The sequence below is a fragment of the Balaenoptera physalus genome (assembly GCF_965194825.1).
Source record: "Balaenoptera physalus genome assembly, chromosome: 7".
Taxonomy (NCBI): domain Eukaryota; kingdom Metazoa; phylum Chordata; class Mammalia; order Artiodactyla; family Balaenopteridae; genus Balaenoptera; species Balaenoptera physalus.
In genome coordinates, this window is record NC_138886.1 from 28491899 (window position 1) to 28510308 (window position 18410).

Consider the following 18410-nt stretch of genomic DNA (forward strand, 5'->3'; position numbering starts at 1 on the left):
TAGGGTGTCCAGCACTGTAGCTTGCTGGTCGTTGAGTGGAGCTGGGTCTTGGCGTTGAGATGGAGATCTCTGGGAGATTTTCGCTGTTTGATGTTACATGGAGCTGGGAGGTGTCTGGTGGATCAGTGTCGTGAACTTTGCTCTCCCATCTCAGTGGCACAGCCCTGACACCTGGCTGGAGAACCAAGAGCCTGTCCTCCACACGGCTCAGAATAAAAGGGAGAAAAAAAAGAGAGAAAGAAAGAAAAAGTTAAAATAAAATAAAAGTTATTAAAATAAAAAAAATAATTAAAAGAAATTTTTTAAGTTATTAAAAAAGAAGAAAGAAGGAACTAAGAGAACAACCAAACCAAAAAACAAATCCACCAATGATAACAAGTGCTGAAAACTATACTAAAAAAAAAAAAAAAGAAAAAACCGGACAGACAGAACCCTAGGACAAATGGTAGAAGCAAAGCTATACAGACAAAAATCACACACAGAAGCATACACATACACACTCACAAAAAGAGAAAAAGGGGGGGGGGGAGAAATATATATATATATATATATATATATATATATATATATATATATATATATATATATATATATCGTTGCTCCCAAAGTCCACCTTCTCAATTTAGGATGATTTGTTGTCTATTCAGGTATTCCACAGATACAGGTACATCAAGTTTATTGTGGAGATTTAATCCTCTGCTCCTGAGGCTGCTGGGAGAGATTTCCCTTTCTCTTCTTTGTTCGCACAGCTCCTGGGGTTCAGCTTTGGATTTGGCCCCGCCTCTGCGTGTAGGTCGCCTGAGGGCATCTGGTCTTCGCTTACACAGGACGGTGTTAAAGGAGCAGCTGCTTCGGGGGCTCTGGCTCACTCAGGCCGCGGGGAGGGAGGGGTATGGATGTGGGGCGAGCCTGCGGCGGCAGAGGCCGGCGTGACGTTGCACCAGCCTGAGGCGCGCCGTGCGTTCTCCCGGGGACGTTGTCCCTGGATCACGGGACCCTGGCGGTGGCGGGCTGCACTGGCTCCCGGGAGGGGCGGTGTGGATATTGACCTGTGCTCACACACAGGCTTCTTGGTGGTGGCAGCAGCAGCCTTAGCGTCTCATGCCCGTCTCTGGGGTCCGCGCTGATAGCCGCGGCTCGCGCCTGTCTCTGGAGTTCCTTTAAGCGGCGCTCTGAATCCCCTCTCCTCGCGCACCAGGAAACAAAGAGGCAAGAAAAAGTCTCTTGTCTCTTTGGCAGCTGCAGACTGTTTCCCGGACTCCCTCCCGGCTAGCTGTGGCGCACTAGCCCCTTCAGGCTGTGTTCACGCCACCAACCCCAGTCCTCTCCCTGCCGTCCGACCGAAGCCCGAGCCTCAGCTCCCAGCCCCCGCCCGCCCCGGCGGGTGAGCAGACAAGCCTCTCGGGCTGGTGAGTGCTGGTCGGCACCGCTCCTCTGTGCGGGAATGTCTTCACTTTGCCCTCTGCACCCCTGTGGCTGCGCTCTCTTCCGTGGCTCCGAAGCTTACCCCCTCCGCCACCCGCAGTCTCCGCCCGTGAAGGGGCTTCCTAGTGTGTGGAAACCTTTCCTTCTTCACAGCTCCCTCCCACTGATGCAGGTCCCATCCCTATTCTTTGTCTCTGTTTTTCTTTTGCCCTACCCAGGTACGTGGGGAGTCTCGCCTTTTGGGAGGTCTGGGGTCTTCTGCCAGCGTTCAGTAGGTGTTCTGCAGGAGTTGTTCCACGTGTAGATATATTTCTGATGTATTTTTGGGGAGGAAGGTGATCTCTGCGTCTTACTCTTCTGCCATCTTGAAGCTCCTCCCCTTCATCTTTAAAATGTAGATTCAAATAACATCTCACAGAGTTTGTGTGTTTGTGTCACAAATAGTTAACTTTCAATACTAATTATTATTACTGTATTATCATTGACATTTTTCCCATCCAAGAAAAGTTGTTGTGCTGTGTAAAGGTATGATATTTTCGGTTCATTAGCAAATTTCTGTGACTTGTTAATAAATCTTGGAATCTTTGAGTTAAATGGAAATTTATAAAACATCCAGTCAGATTTCTTATATTATAGGGATCCAGCCATGCATGGACACTTCCAAAGACGAGAGCTCCTTTCCTTATTGATCTCTTGATCTACCATATGTCCACTCATTGGAACCATGTGATAACTCTCATAGGACAGGTTTTCTTTGATCAAGCAAAATTCACCACCCCCTGTAAATTTCTCCTTAAATAAAGCCAGATTCCTTTCCTAAATGACCCAGAGGTATATACTTGCCTAGAGAACATCCGTTCATGTATTTGAAGATATTTAGATATCTATTTTGGTTTTCCCTACACAGAGAATTTCTCTACATATTTGAATGCAGCCTAACATTATTGGTTCATAGGTACACTTTTGACCACAATAACAGTTTTACTTTATTTTTTAATGTTAACTACAGGCACGCCTCAGAGATATTGCAGATTTGGTTCCAGACCGCTACAATAAAGCAAATAGCACAATAAAGCAAGTCACACAAAATTATTGGTCTCCTAGTGAATATAAAAGTTATGTTTATAGTATACTGTAGTTTATTATATGTGCAATAGCATTATGTCTAAAAACACAATGTACATACCTTAATTAAAAATAACTTATTGCTAAACAATGCTAACCATCATCTGAGCCTTCAGTGAATTGTAATTTTTTTGCTAATAGAGGGTCTTGTGTCAGTGCTGATGGCTGCTGATGGATCAGGGTGGATGCCGGAGGCAGGGGCGGCCGGGGCAATTTCTTAACATAAGACAACAGTGAAGTTTGCCCCATCAGTGGACTCTTCCTTTCATGAGTGACTTCTCTGTAGCATGCAATGCTGTTTGATAGCATTTTACTAAAAGTAGAACTTCTTTCAAAACTGAAGTCAGTCCTCTCAAACCCGCAGCTGCTTTGTCAACTAAGTAACATTCTAAATCTTTTGTTGTCATTTCAACAATCTTCAGAGCGTCTTCACCAGGAGTGGATCCCATCTCAAGAAACCACTTTTTAGCTCATGCATAAGAAGCAACTCTTCATTTATTAAGGTTTTATCATGAGATTACAGCAATTCAATCACATATTCAGGCTCCGCCTCTCATTCTAGTTCTCTTGCTATTTCCACCACATCTGCAGTTACTTTCTCCACTGAAGTCTTGAACCCCTCAAAGTCACCCATGAAGGCTGGAATCAGATTCTTCCAAACTCCTGTTAATGTTGATATTTTGACCTCTTCCTATGACTCAAGAATGTTCTTTTTTTAAAATTGAAGTATAGTTATATTATACTAGTTTGAGGTATACAACATAGTGATTCAATATTTTTATAGATTACATATGATACAAAGTTATTATAAAATATTGACTGTATTCTCTGTGCTGTACATTACATCCCTGTGACTTATTTACTTTATAACTGCCAATTCTTACCTCTGAATCCCCTTCACCTATTTCACCCCTCCTCCTCCCCCTCTCCTCTCTGGTAACCATTAGTTTGTTCTCTGTGAGTCTTTCTGTTTTGTTATATTTGCTCATTTGTTTTGTTTTTTAGATTCCACATATAAGTGAAAACACATTATTTGTATTTCTTTAAGAATAAATGTTCTTAACGGCATCTAGAATGGTAGATCCTTTCCATGTTTTCAATTGACTTTGCCCAGATCCATTAGAGGAATCATTCTCTATGGCAGCTATAGCCTTATGAAATGTATTTTTTAAATGATAAGACTCAAAAGTCAAAATTACTCCTTGATCCATGGACTGCAGAATGAATGTCATATTAGCAGGCATGAAAGCACATTAATCTCATTGTACATCTCCATCAAAGCTCTTGGGTAACAAGGTGCATTGTCAGTGGGTAGTAACATTTTGAAAGGAATCTTTTTTTCTGAGCAGTGGGTCTCGACAATGGGCTTATAATATTCAGTAAACCATGTTGTAAACAGATGTGCTGTCATCCAGGCTTTGTTGTTCCATTTATACAGCACAGGAAGAATAGATTTAGCATAAGTCTTAACTGCCCTAGGATTTTCAGGATGGTAAATGAGCATTGGCCTCAACTAAAAGTCACCAGCTACATTAGCCCCTAACAAGAGAGTCAGTCTTGAAGCTTTGAAGCCAGCCATTGACTTCTCCTCTCTAGCTATGAAAGTCCTAGATGGCATCTTCTTCCAATATAAAGCTGTTTTGCCTACATTGCAAATCTATTGTTTAGTGTAGCACCTTCATTAATTATTTTACCTAGATCTTCTGGATAACTTGCTGCAACTTCTACATCAGCACTTGCTGCTTCCACTTGCACGTTTATGTTATGGAGACAGCTTCTTTCCTTAAACCTCATGAACCTCTGCTACCTTCAAACTTTTCTTCTGCAGCTTCCTTACCTCTCTCAGCCTTCACAGAATTGAAGAGAGTTAGGGCTTTTCTCTGCATTAGGCGTTGGCTTAAAGGAACGTTGTGGCTGGTTTGATCTTCTATCCAGACCACTAAAACTTTCTCCAAATTAGCAATAAGGCTGTTTTGCTTTCTTATCATTGTTGTGTTCTCTGGAGTAGCACTTTTAATTTCCTTTAAGAAGTTTACATTTGCATTCACCACTTAGCTAACCGTTTGGTGCAAGAGGTCTAGCTTTTGGCCTATCTCGGCGCTAAGCTTAATCATTTCTAGCTTTTGGCTTAAAGTAAAAGGTGGGAACTCTTTTTTTCACTTGGACACTTAGAGGCCATTTTAGGGTTATTAACTGGTTTACTTTTAATACTGTATCTCAGGAAATAGGGAGGCCTGAGTAAAGGGAGAGAGACAGGGAACAGCTGGTCAGTGGAGCAGTCAGAACACACAACATTTATCGATTAAGTTCACGGTCTTACAGAGCCTGGTTCATGGCACCCCAAAACAATTACAATAGTAACATCAAAGATCACTGATGACAGGTCACCATAGCAAATATAATAATAGTGAAAAAGTTTGAAATATTGAGAGAATTACCAAAATGTGACACAGAGACACGAAGTGAGCAAGTGCTATTAGAAAATTATGCCAATAGACTTGCTTGATGTCGGTTGCCACAAACCTTCAATTTTTAAAAAATATAATATCTGTGGAGTGCAAAGTGAAGCGCAATAAAACGAAATCTGCCTGTGCTGCTAAATTGTGGTGACCTTGAACCACTACAATTGATTTCCTGTTCCTAATCTCAGGACTTTGCATATATTCCCATGAATCTTTACCATGAAAGTTGTAGCTCATGGTTGACAGTGGACTGCTCAAATAACTTGATGAAAGTGTGGATTTAAAAAAAGAAATATAATGTTTACAACTGAATGTACTGAAACACATTTATATTTTTATAAATATGTGTCTACACAGGTTTTCTAAGATTTTTATAAGAACATGTCTTGATTAATTTTAAATGGGAGTTATTAAAACAAAATAGTATTTAGAAAATTAATTTGAATTTTGAGTCCTGTGCTACAATTAGGTGCTTCATCATTGTGCTTCTGGGCTGTGGACCCAGAAAAGCCAGGTTTCATTACTGTTCACAGCTTGGCATCAGCCTCCCTTCTCAGTGTATCTCTCTGAATTTTCCAGTCACCCTGGAGGAAGAGAGCTGGAAATTTTTATTTTCCTTCTTTTTTTTCTCTAAGTTGCTTATTTTTTCTTGATAGCCCTTGCCAACACATTCACCTGGAAAACTCCTACTCAGTCTTCAAGACCATATTCATATCACTTCTCCAAGAAGCCTTCGGAAACCTCCCCAAGGGAATTGTTGCTCCCTGTCTATTCTCTCACAGATTTCCATTGTGCTACTTCCCAGTGAACTACTTGATTACAAGTAATTGGAAATTCCCACTTAATAAGAGAGGCACAGAGGAAATGTACTGACTCAAAAAACCTAAATAGGGTTACAAAATAAAACTGTGTGAAAAGCAAAAGGGCAGCTCAGTTTCTAGAAGATCCAGGTCCTGACTCCAAGACTCTAATGACTTGCTTGTCCTTGCTAGCTTTCTCCTCACTTACCTCAAAGTGATTTTCTTCACAAATTGAGAAATACAGCTCTTAATAGTATCCAAATTTTAAATTTCACCATTTGCTACTAGAGAGGGAGAATGACCCTATTTATCAGAACCAGTGTGAAAAATCTCAGGGAAGTACCATGACTTCACTACCAATGGACTCATCAGTTGTGTGACCAGAGGGACAAAATACTATGATTAGCTTGCCTTAAGTGTAGTTGCCATTGCTGGGCCAGGTTTCGGTGGGTAGGCAATCAGAGTTATCTAAAACCCTGGCACCTTTTAAGGAAGACATCTAGCTGTCAGGGCATATGAAGGCAGTTTTCAGGGTGGGGAGACAGGAAGGTAGTACCGAATATCCCACAGATGTTCATTGTTTCCTACTTATTTGCATCTGTTTTCACAACTAGATTTGAAATCCTTGAACGCAATAACTATATCTTAAGACAGTGACCATGCTGCCTCATTTTCCAGGAACTAAAACTTGGAATATGAATAAACTTGGAATATATATATACATACACATATATGTATTTTATAATACTTAATATGCATAACTTGTGTTTAGTAACATATACTCCTATTGTTTCTATAGTGTTTGCAACTCTTGGCAGCCAGTCTTCATAGTTAAATCTGACAACTAAAATATAAGTCAAATATTTTAATAATTCTGTTCATAAGACAAAAGCAGACAAAAATAATATTTACATATATGACCAATTTAATAATATGTATTTATCTCCAAAAGGAGCCTTGAATTGAATTATTGGGCTTTTAGTTCCAGTCATAAAGTGATGGGATGAATCTTTTCGGTGATCTTTTTCAGATTGTATTCATACTTTAAAAGATTCTTGGTAGCTAGTTGAGTAGAGTGATCGGCCTTTCAAAACAATTTTCACCTCTGTGTTTCTGCTACTTTGTCTCCTTTCTGTTCATTTTTGGCCTGGTGATGTTTCTCAAGGCTTAGATTCTCCTTTTTCTTTTGGATTTACCTCCTGCAGGAAGGTGCACACTCAGAAAGACTACTCTTTTGCCTCACATCATTCAGATCCCCTATTTCATCACTGACTTCCTTTGTGGTTTGTGTTTCTGGACACTGACACTTGTTTCTTCTATGCCTAACTGCTCTGGTTTTTCTAGCTCTAGGAAATGTGGTTTTGTACTTCATCTCTTGTTTACTTGGGGATATGTGTTTCTCCCTCTGTAGGCATGTGGGACTGTTACAGTGGCTTCCAGATTGGGAAGAATCTTCACTTTTAGAAGGACACTTGAGTCTCTTCCCAGCCGTTGAAGGAAGCTTCTTGTATTGGATGGTGGCTGAAGATGGTCTCCCACAGTCTGATTCATAGCCATGAGCCTTCTTTTCTTTTGAGGGCTCACAGCATATATTTGGGGTGAAGTGTCCTCTTCTGTGGCTTCCTCTCAGAGAGAGATTACTTGAATCTCTGCTTACAGATCTCTTTGTAAGTCCAGCACACCAGGATTTGGATCTCTGAGTACTGGACCTTGATTGTCTTTGGATTCCCCTACTGCAGTGTGAACCAACTTCTGAAAATTGGGAGGGTTGTCTGGACTTCATCCTCTTTTTTCTGAGAGAGCTCAGCTTCCTACCATCTCTCTTAGAAGAAAAGGCAATTTCTGAAATGCAACTCCAGGAAGGGTCCCTCTTTCTGGATTTGCAGTTTATTAAGGATATTTGTCTGGGCAATCTTCTCTGAAAGGTCTTTGGTGAAGAATCTGAACATTTGTTTTTTTCTTCTTTTTTCTGGAAATTGATCTGCTGGGCAAGGTTCAAAACCTTTTTTTCTCTTAGGCTGTTCTTCCATGGCTGCCCCTGATTAAAAATTGCTGGGGAACTGAAGGTGCGTACAGTTGTTTCACTCTTTCCCATATCCTGGGCATGACCAGGAAACAAATTTATCCCTTCTGTCTTCCTCTCTTTAACTTTTTTTTGCAATTCAGTAAGCCTGGGCCCCTCTCCCTTGGTGTAGCCCAATTCAGGAACATGCTATTGGTATAAGTTATACCTTTGTGATCTCCTGATTCTGATTTGTCTTTGATCCAAGCATGGATTTTGCTTGCTGCTTTATGATGGACTAATGGGATTTCAGATTTCTTCAAGGAAGTGTTACCATTTGGAAATGCTTTCAAGCCTGACAGAGGCCTCTCCTCATTATTCCATTGGCCCCGGGTGTTTTTAGACTGTTTTATGTCATGTTGAGATGCCAGTACAGTCTGATCCTTAGGCAAAGGCAAAACAGGAGCTGATGCAACAGACCTCTTTTCTACCCAAGGTGAAGCAGAAGGAAATTGATAGATGGCTCGTTGGTCATAAGTCTCCATGTTGTAAGGTGAATGAACAAAACTGATAAATTCATGCAGGAAATGGTGGGTGTGTTGTTGGAGATAAGGTTCTAGGAGGTTAATGAAGGATTCACTGTCCAGGTCATATTTTGTCATGTGATGGAGAATGGTGGCTAGGATATTCTTCACTGTGTAGCCATAAGCTCCATAAACAGATGTTAGTTCCCGTTTCAGCCAGCAGACCAGCCGGTGTAGGCAACCAGGGTTTCTCTTGAAATAACTGGCTGACAAGTGCTTTTCGAATCTGTAGCCTTGGACATGTGCCACCCAAATTCCGGAATAATACAGAGCTCTTCTGAACTTCATTACCACCTGGTCTCTAAAGTGACCCACAGACATGGAGTTTGGTTGGAACATCTTGCTGTCCCCAAACTCTCTCAGTAACTCCTGGACAGTCAGCTCTCTCAATGGTCTGATGTTCCTTGTAATGCCCTCAAGGTTCAGACCAAGATGATTGTTTTCAGAAGTTACTACATAGCTTTCTTCTTCTGAGGGAAGAAACAACGAGTCTTCTTTGGTGTCATCCTCTGGCCTGGCGGAACAACACTGTGATGGAAAGTACTGCACGCTGAGCGAAGGCATAGATTTCTTTCTTAGTCTTGAATGTAAAGACTCATTACTGCTCTTGTTGGAACAGGGATTCCAATCGGCCTCATTCTGTATACTCTCCAAACAGGACATTCACAATCCGATGAGAAATCTAATGGCATTGCCCTGAACAGATTATATTTCTCAGTTGTATGTGAGAAAAATCGGTTCAAATCAGTTCCTCATCTGGCATGAAAAATATCTATTAAAACCATTCCATGCATATTTCTGTAATATGTTTTGTCTCTATGGAATAAATTCTAGAATAAAGTTAAGAAGCAAACTATTCCCTCAAATTAATAAATAATGTTCTCAATAAAACCCACTGTAGACAAGGCAATGAGGATTCAGGCACACTAATTTTCTCTTTCTCAAATTTGTTATTGCAAACTCTGAAAAGCAAATTGGAAATAAACATCAAAATTGAAGTATCACATCCTTTAATCTAGCAATTCTAACTCTAGAGTTTTTAATCTAGATATACAGATCTGCAAACATATATATATATATATATATATATGGATTTTCTAATAACAAAAAAAAACTGAAAACAATTGAAATATCCATTAGTAGGGAACTTGTTAAATAAATGATGGTTTATCCATAGTATTTAACATTATGTAGCCATTCCAAAAAAATAGGCAAATCTATACAGACTAATAGGTAATGATGGCTGAATATATTGTTAAATGAAAAAATTTATATAGAAGAATGAGAAACTATTATAAAAATCTTAGAGAGTAATCATTAATTTCTGGCAGTATTATGAACTAGACACCTTGAAAAACTGTCCCACTAGGAATAACAAAATAATGCTAGCTATAAGTAAATGCAGCTAATTATAAATATATCTCAACTTAAATTGAGAGGTAATGAGTGAAATTCTCAGAAGCCAAATCAATAAATAAATAAAAGTAGAAATCTAGAGAGGGAAGTGAGCTCTGATACCACTAGTTGCCAGTATCTGGTATCCTTAATCTTCAGTTAGGAAAGAACTGAGAGCTGCAAATGATAGGAGACAAAGAATGGACTCTGCCCAAGTTCAAGTGTCTAATGGGAAACCTCTGCATAAATCTGTGCACCCAAAAGTTTAGATTCTTACTGAAAAAGTGAATTAGAAAAAAAAAAATCACCCCACACAAGAGTCAGCAGGAAATCTTAGCTGAGATTTTGTAACCAGAAACAATTAAGTATGTCTGCAGACTAAATTCAAACAATCAGTTTTCCTAAAAACCTCAAAAGGATCATTTATTTTGAGGTTGGTAGTGACCACAGGCAACTGGCAGAGGCAAACACACATTCTTCCTGGAGGAACATAACAAACCCAGGTCTCATGACAAATTTCCTCTAAATGAGTTCACAATCAAAAGTCACTAACAAACAAGAAATAGCCATCATAAGCATGAGTCCACAAAAATAACAGAGAGCAAATTTGTCTCCTAAGAGAATCAGAAAATAAAATGAGTATGCTGGATGTGCATGAACTTCAATCCCTTCTTTTATGGATGGTTTCAAGCTATTCTTTCCAGAAGCGATGCTTTCACTAAGTCATCATTCATCTTGAAAAGCAAAAATGACAGAAACAGATTACGTTATTTAGCAAATTTACCTCCCAGAGGACCTGGAAGTGTCCACACGCATTTGAGCCTTAGCCACTGGATTAATTTGGTTGTAGGGGATCTCTTCTGTTTTGTTTGCCTTAGAGACAGAATTTAGAACACAAGGCAAGTTCTGCTGTGGATTGGGGAAACAGAGACAGCTCCAAGTTTTCCGTGAAACTTGGTATCTTATGTTTCCCAGTGGTGTCTCAGGTGACTTTAACATGCAAGCCCTGATTAAGACAGAATTCACCTCCATGACTTATAGGTTGCCAGAACTCTTTAATTTTCCAATAGACCAGTCAGAGCCGACACTGTAACGTGTGGTCTGACTCAGAAGAGAGCAGGAGCACGAGGTGGAATATAGGTTTCCCTGATGAACACACTCCCTAAAGAACAGTGGCTATTCTGATATTAATATTTGGATGTAAATTATTTAGTCAGAAAATTGTCACTGTCTCTTTAAATGCAAAATCTGAATAAACCTGTTAGCATATATGCAAAGCAGTTAATCAACATCTTGGTTATCTCTGTACCAACTTTTTGGTTCAAAATTATTAAAAGTTGTGCTTTTTCAGAACTTTTATTCACCCATAGCTAAATACCAGTTAATATAGACAACGTAATTGGGAAGTCATTCAAAATAAAATGTTTTCCTTTTTATTTATTTATTTATTTTTTGGCTTTACTTTCTGTTATTCTCCTTTTAAGTTTAGTCATGCTTACCCAGGCTATTGGACCTCTCTCAGACCCAGGAGAAACCAGTTTAGCTCATGAGCTATTTTGGGGAATTAGATAAGCAACTTTGTGTCAGTGCTCAGCCCCTAACAGAGTTTAATAGAATAGCCATTTTAGTGTTATCTTGAGTAGGTTTCATTATGAATTCCCAAGACAGTGCATTACTTTTTTTTTTAAAAAAGTGTTTTGTGTGATTTTATAATTCAAAATAGACACCATTTCTGATATACTTGTAACCGTAAGGTAGTATAGAACCACATTCCCCGTAACCTTCATACCTATGTCAGCCCTATAGGGAGGAAAGAACAGTACAGACATGAGTTCTCGTTCTACTGTTACCCTGGCCGAATTCACATATGCTCCCTGAGTCTCGGTTTACTTATCTGTAAAATAAGGCTTATAGAAAGACTCAAATGAGATAACAGATGCAAAAAGTACTTTGTAAAATACAATGCTTATTAGTAATAAAGTGCTCTCAGGCGATGCTCTCATCTGTACACTGTGTCTAACACTGTAAAAATACTTGATAAATATCTGTTGAAGAGTGAGGAGGAGAACTAGAGGAAGGATGAGAGGGAAGAATGGAGAACATAAGAGAAGGCCATTCAGGTTTCTCTTCTGGATGCTTTGTATTTCAATCTATCTCTCCATTTTTTTCTGCCATTAATTTCTTCCTTTCCTTTTCTTCTCATTTTTACTCCTTGGTTCCTAAATACTCAAAATTCTGAAGAAGTTTAGAAAGAAAGAGGTTGTTGGGAAAGAGATGCACTGGCATCCAAAGTGAGAGAACTTTAGACTTAGGAAGATCATAAACTGACAATGGCAGGATGATGCTGAACAATTTATCTGATGATTAGTAGCCAAGAGATCAGACCCTGTATTTTCTTACCTGAGTTCTGAGCTAGCTACTTAGAAACCTTAATTTTCTGTTTTTGGGGGGTTTTTTTTCCCCCAAGTTCCATGGCTCTAGAGCAGAGTTTCTATCTAAGCACTATTAGGGCCAGATAATTCTTTGTTTTACTTTGTAGAATGGTAAGTACCATTCCCTGTCTACCCAATAGATGTCAATATCCCCCACCAAGTATGACAATCATAAATGTCTCAAGATATTGTTAAATGTCCTCTAGGGAGGCAAAATTGCCCCTCATGTTGAGAACCATTGCTGTACCATCTAAAATGATTGCGTTTGAGATAGGGGTTTCCTCACTAGATCCAAAAGCAGTTCTCCTACCAAGAAGCTGTAGTATGTACATTCATGAGAAGAATCAAGTGTAAATTAGTTGAAAAAGCATGGGTTTTGAAGCCAGAAATTCTGAGTTTGAGTTTTGACTCTTTTCATATGGATTTGTCTTTCATAAACAACTTAGTTAACTTCTCTGAGGTTTATGTACTTTATATATTAGAGCATGGAAGTTTTCTTCACAGCATTTACCATCACCTGCATATTATACATTTATATGTCTATTTCCTCTCTGACATTACTATAAGCTCCGTGAGGAAAAAAGGATGAAATATTTGGTTTATATACTCCTGTTCCCTCATAACTTAGAATAAGTTTGGCATATAGGAAGGAGTCATATATATTTGCTGAATAAATTTTCTGTGCTCAACACAAAGTCCAGTGTCTAGTATATATAGGTGTCAACAATTGTGCTTATAGACAATTCTCATTATTCAGGATAGGTATATTCTATAAAGTCATCACAATCACTGAATTGGTTAACTTTGAACCAATGCTCCTAGGGGAAATACAGGGTTAGATTCTACTGAGCCTCTGGTCACGTTTTTATTGATGGAATGATACATATAACCTTGTTTTACTTGTGTCTGTTTAAAGACATCTTATTTAATATATATTATTGATTCATTAACATTGAGCTCTCAGCCAACAGCACTATAATTCCTGGCTGAATGAAGCTCATCTAACAAATGTATTTTCTCCATAAGGCACATCACAGTTTTCTTGCACTTAGGAAAACTAACCAGCATTTCAGCATTACACGTGGAGGTCATTCTAAACAGCAAAATCACCAAAAGAAGGGGGAGAAATGCAAAAATATAGCACTAAATAGACCATGAAAAGAAAACTTGCTTTAGTTTGAGAGCTGAAGCAAGAAGGCAGAGTATCACTTTGTTTGACCTGAGCTGGGAATGTGTGGGTTGGGTGACTCAAATTTTTTGCCTTTCTGCCCATGTCCATGAATGACCATGAAATCACCAGGAGCACTGACTTTGGGGTATAAATAAATTTTAGGGAGTAGGCAAAATAACAGATACAGAATCCACAAATGATGATTGACAAATTTGTGGACAAGGTCAGCTTCTGCAAGGGGATACAAGAGAATTCTTACTAACAACTATCAGGCAGAGTAATGAGATCTCATCCCAACCTTTGTATCTTACTCCTTATACCTAACAAATGAATGGAGCTTCTCTTGCCAAGGTGACTCCTTCACAAACACACAAAGGAAAACATTGACTACAAATTCCAAGTACATGCTTTGTTCCAGTCTGTGTTCCTTATGGTCCTTCATCCTCCGTGTATTTGGAGATTTTCCAGCTATCTTTCTGTTATTGATTTCTAGTTTAATTCCACTGTGGTCTAACAGCATACTTTATATGCTTTCTATTCTTTTAAATTTGTTAAGGTATGTTTTATGAGCCAGAATGTGATCTACCCTGGTGAATGTTCCATGTGAACTTGAGAAGAATGTGTATTCTGCTGCTGTTGGATGGAGTATTCTATAAATGTCAATTAGATCAAGTTGATTGATAGTGTGGTTCAAGTAAACTATATCTTACTGATTTTCTGCCTGTTTGATCTATCAATTACTGGAAGAGAGGCGGTATTGAAGTCTCTAACCATAATTGTGCATTTGTCTTTTTCTCCTTGCAGTTCTATCAGTTTTTGCTTCATGTCTTTTGATGCTCTGTTGTTAGGTGCATGTGGTGTTCTCAGAGAACTGACCCATTTATCATTGTATAATGTCCCTCTTTATCTCTGAAAATTCCCTTTTCTCCTTTGTATGAAATTAATATAGCTACTTCAGCTTTCTTTTGAATAATGTTAGCATGGTATATCATTCTCCATCCCTTTGTTTTTCATCTAAGTCTTTATATTTAAAGTGGATTTCTTGTAGACAACATATAGTTCGGTCTTGTTTTTATATCCACTCTGACAGTCTCTGTCTCTTATTGGTGTATTTAGACCTTTCACATGTAAAATGATTATTGATATAGTTGCTTTAATGTCTACCATGTTTTTAACTGTTTTCTTTTTGTTGCATTTGGTTTTTGTTTCTTTTTGGTACTTTATTTGAGTCTCACAAACATGCCATGAGGGAAGTATCTCATGTTAATCCCATTTAGAAGTGCAACAAACAACACTACCTAAATTGACTTAACCAAAGTTACACAGAACAAAAATAACAGAGCCATAATTTGAAACTTGCTAATATTCTTTACTTGACTAAACATTATCTTCTGTATACCCAGTGATTTCAGCAATAAAACTCTGATAAAGCCTCCAAACCAAGTAGAACCATGCCCTCAGAATCATTAAGATCTGTATGCCTCCTCAAGGATTTCCTCTCTTCAAAACCAACCTGGGAAGGAGATATTAAGAACTTAGAATCTTTGCTCTAGTTAAACCAAAATGCCATGTATTAACCAACAGTTAATAACAAATTCTAATGAGGCTAGCATAAGAACAAAAGTAAAAGGGGAAAAAACAGCTTTGCTTCATTTATGAATAGACTAGAATTATCCATGGAAACCAAGCCTATAGTTTCAGGATGCCAGGTTTCTTAAAAAGCAAGAAAAAATTTAGCCGTATTCTCAAACCAGGCTGTTCAGTTTTATTTTCCCATTGACTGAGGTCATTTAAAATGAATTGTTACAACCTGGCTCCTGAATCACCATCTATTTTCCTATAAAAGTGCCTCTCCCTGCTTCCATGGGGAAGAGAGGAAAGACAGAACTGGACTTGGGCCCAAACCATAATTTTAGTAATTACTAAACCAAGTGACTGCAGCCATAATTGAGTCATTCAAAGCCAAATGGTAGCACTAATTAGTTTGTCAAATTTGAATAAAAGAGGTTTTTTGGAGAGAACAAGTGGAATGGAGCTAAGGAGCCCCAAACTGTCAGCCATGGAGTGGGAGACCTTTTTCAAGCAGAGAGGGTCTTCCCTGCATCATGGTTCTCTTGTGTGACAGTGATAGATGTTCCTCATTACAGATTATGGCCTTGTCACACTTAAATTAATCTCTCTTCATGTCTTCAGGCCCTGCTCACTCCCCTGGGCAGCAGTCATCAATTTACATGGAAAGGCACCTAGAGAAACACAGAATCTATTTATCACACTTGCTCTGAGTGTACTAACAGCGACTTCAACCCAAGCATGGACCCACATTTCAATCGGCTTTACCTCTGCAACATCATAAATAGTGTCAAGGGGTGTGTTGTTAAGAAAATGGTTGGAAGGAGAGTGAGAAATTCATGAAAATTATGCGAGTCAGTGAACTCCACCCTCGGATGACCACCTCAATGTGTATAAGAATTCAGCACCGTTTAGACGTCTTAGACTAGACTTTAAAATTCCTACACTTCCTTTTAACTTCCTGGAGTCACCTGCTTATTTGTGGATTGTGGCTTGCCACTTCAGCATGCTAGCTCCTGGAAGAGAAGCTACACTAGGTTAGGAATACAGAAGCCAGAGAGGCAGAGTTCATATCTGTAAATCCTCTTTCCTCCAACTCCCCCGCCATATCTGCATTCAATTATTTGTTTCGTTATAGACATTCTCTACTATCTCTGGCTAAATTCTATGTTCCACTGAGATTGGTCAGTGCTATTTCTGCCCAAAGCTGAATTTGCCTCACTATTTCCGGGGAACGTACTTCCTTCCCAAAGTCATAAATTTCTCAAGCTTTGCTAACAGTGCAAATGACATTGCTGGTATTTTTTCATGGTCAGAGAGTCAAGTGGGAAAGCAAATCTTTCAGCGTCGGTGGACTCCTGGTTCCAGAGTTCCATCAATTCAAAGGGCTGGAATTCCTCCTGGTTTCTGAATCTAATTTGAACATAATAAGCACCTGTTTATTTTAAATGATTCTGCATGTTTTTTTCCCTCAAAAATATTCTTCTGTTTTTTGGCTACACCAATCAATTTCACACAGTAGGCTAGAACATACTTAGTACGATTCATTTTCAATTATTTTGCATGCCTTTTGTTCATGAAAGATTCTTTTCTTTACGTTGACATTTCCTGTCGCTTTCACACAATGGTTATTTGAGTTGATGTATTTTACTCTTCTTGCTAGCAAATTTTCACTAGAATTGCCTAATAAACATGTGACTGGGCTGCATTTTAATAATCAAAAATGGCATGAATTCTGTCCAAGATGTCAACAAAGGATGGGAAAGGGAGAATCAGCCCATCATGACTAAAATCAAGAATTAAAGAAAAAAATTTCGTGTGTATATCTCACTAAGTTGATATTACTCATCAAACTAGTCACAATCATGTATTAAAACTTAAAAGCTGTAGTCAAAGTTATGCTTAAAGACAAATTTTTATAAGCTTTAGTTGACAAATCAGAAAAAAGTAAATAAACTAAGATTTTAATTTAAGAAATTAATGAAAAGAACAATCATAGCACAGGGTTCAGCTCGGTGCTTTGTAATCACCTACAGGGGTGGGATAGGGAGGGTGGGAGGGAGGCACAAAAGGGAGGGGATATGGCGATATATGTATACATATAGCTGATTCACTTTGTTATATAGCAAAAACTAACACAACATCGTAAAGCAATTATACTCCAATAAAGATGTTAAAAAAAAAAAAAAAGAATCACATACATGCACAGGCTTGTTTTGCTCACTTCCTTTTTTCTTCCAGTCTTTAAAAGCCGTTTTGATAAACTAAAAACATGTTTCCAACACTAAATATCTTTAAAACTTTAAAGGCCAAAACAAAATATGATAGCACAATAAACAAAGGCAATGTTTAGTCCAAATAGATATATCCTACTTTTTAAAAATTAAAGTGGTTTTCATTGTGATCTGCATAAATGGTTTAACTGCGTTTTCCAATATTTGTGCAGTCTGAATGTATCTGCTGACTAAAGTTAATTCTGTTAAATGTTATTTTCCCAAAGTTTTCCTTTTGCAGTTTCTAATTTGGTTTAATTTGGAGAAAGAACATTCACCATAGGTAAAACGACAGTGAAAGATCATATTTTAGTAAAACTTGTATATATGCCACTTTATTTTATAATAAATGTTTCAGAAAATTCCAAAAAGAAAATACATAAACAAAGGTGAAATAAAGATGAAAACAAGCAATTCTGAAATAGGAACAAGAAAGATTGGTGAATCAATAAATAAACTGAAGAGATGATATTAAAAAATAATAATGGTAAATGGGAGTATTTCCTTAATTTCTCTTTCAGATTTTTCATCATTAGTGTATAGGAATGCAAGAGATTTCTGTGCATTAATTTTGTATCCTGCTACTTTACCAAATTCATTGATTAGCTCTAGTAGTTTTCTGGTAGCATCTTTAGGATTCTGTATGTATAGTATCATGTCATCTGCAAACAGTGACAGTTTTACTTAGAATAAAATACCTAGGAAAAAACCTACCTAAGGAGACAAAAGACCTGTATGCAGAAAACTATAAGACACTGATGAAAGAAATTAAAGACAATACAAACAGATGGAGAGATACACCGTGTTCTTGGATTGGAAGAACCAACATTGTGAAAATGACTATACTATCCAAAGCAATCTACAGATTCAATGCAATCCCTATCAAACTACCAATGGCATTTTTCACAGAAGTAGAGCAAAAAATTTCACAATTTGTATGGAAACACAAAAGACCCCGAATAGCCAAAGCAATCTTGAGAAAGAAAAACAGAGGTGGAGGAATCAGGCTCCCTGACTTCAGACTATACTACAAAGCTATAGTAATCAAGACAGTATGGTACTGGCACAAAAACAGAAATATAGATCAATGGAACAGGATAGAAAGCCCAGAGATAAACCCAGGCACATATTGTCACCTTATCTTTGATAAAGGAGACAAGAATATACAATGG

General features: G+C 38.2%; 1 protein-coding gene across 1 annotated transcript; it reads right to left on the minus strand.

Moving 5' to 3' along the window:
• Positions 1 to 1622: 1622 nt before the first annotated feature.
• LOC309665056 (E3 ubiquitin-protein ligase Topors-like) lies at positions 1623 to 17149 on the minus strand. The gene has a single exon (XM_082471219.1). It carries the CDS (start codon positions 9059 to 9061, stop codon positions 7934 to 7936), a length of 1128 nt encoding a protein of 375 aa, XP_082327345.1. The 5' UTR covers positions 9062 to 17149; the 3' UTR covers positions 1623 to 7933.
• Between the last annotated feature and the right edge of the window lie 1261 nt (positions 17150 to 18410).

Bases quoted from the DNA above. Each gene is read 5' to 3' on its own strand.
- LOC309665056 (XM_082471219.1), bottom strand. From the start codon at position 9,061: ATGTCCTGTTTGGAGAGTATACAGAATGAGGCCGATTGGAATCCCTGT.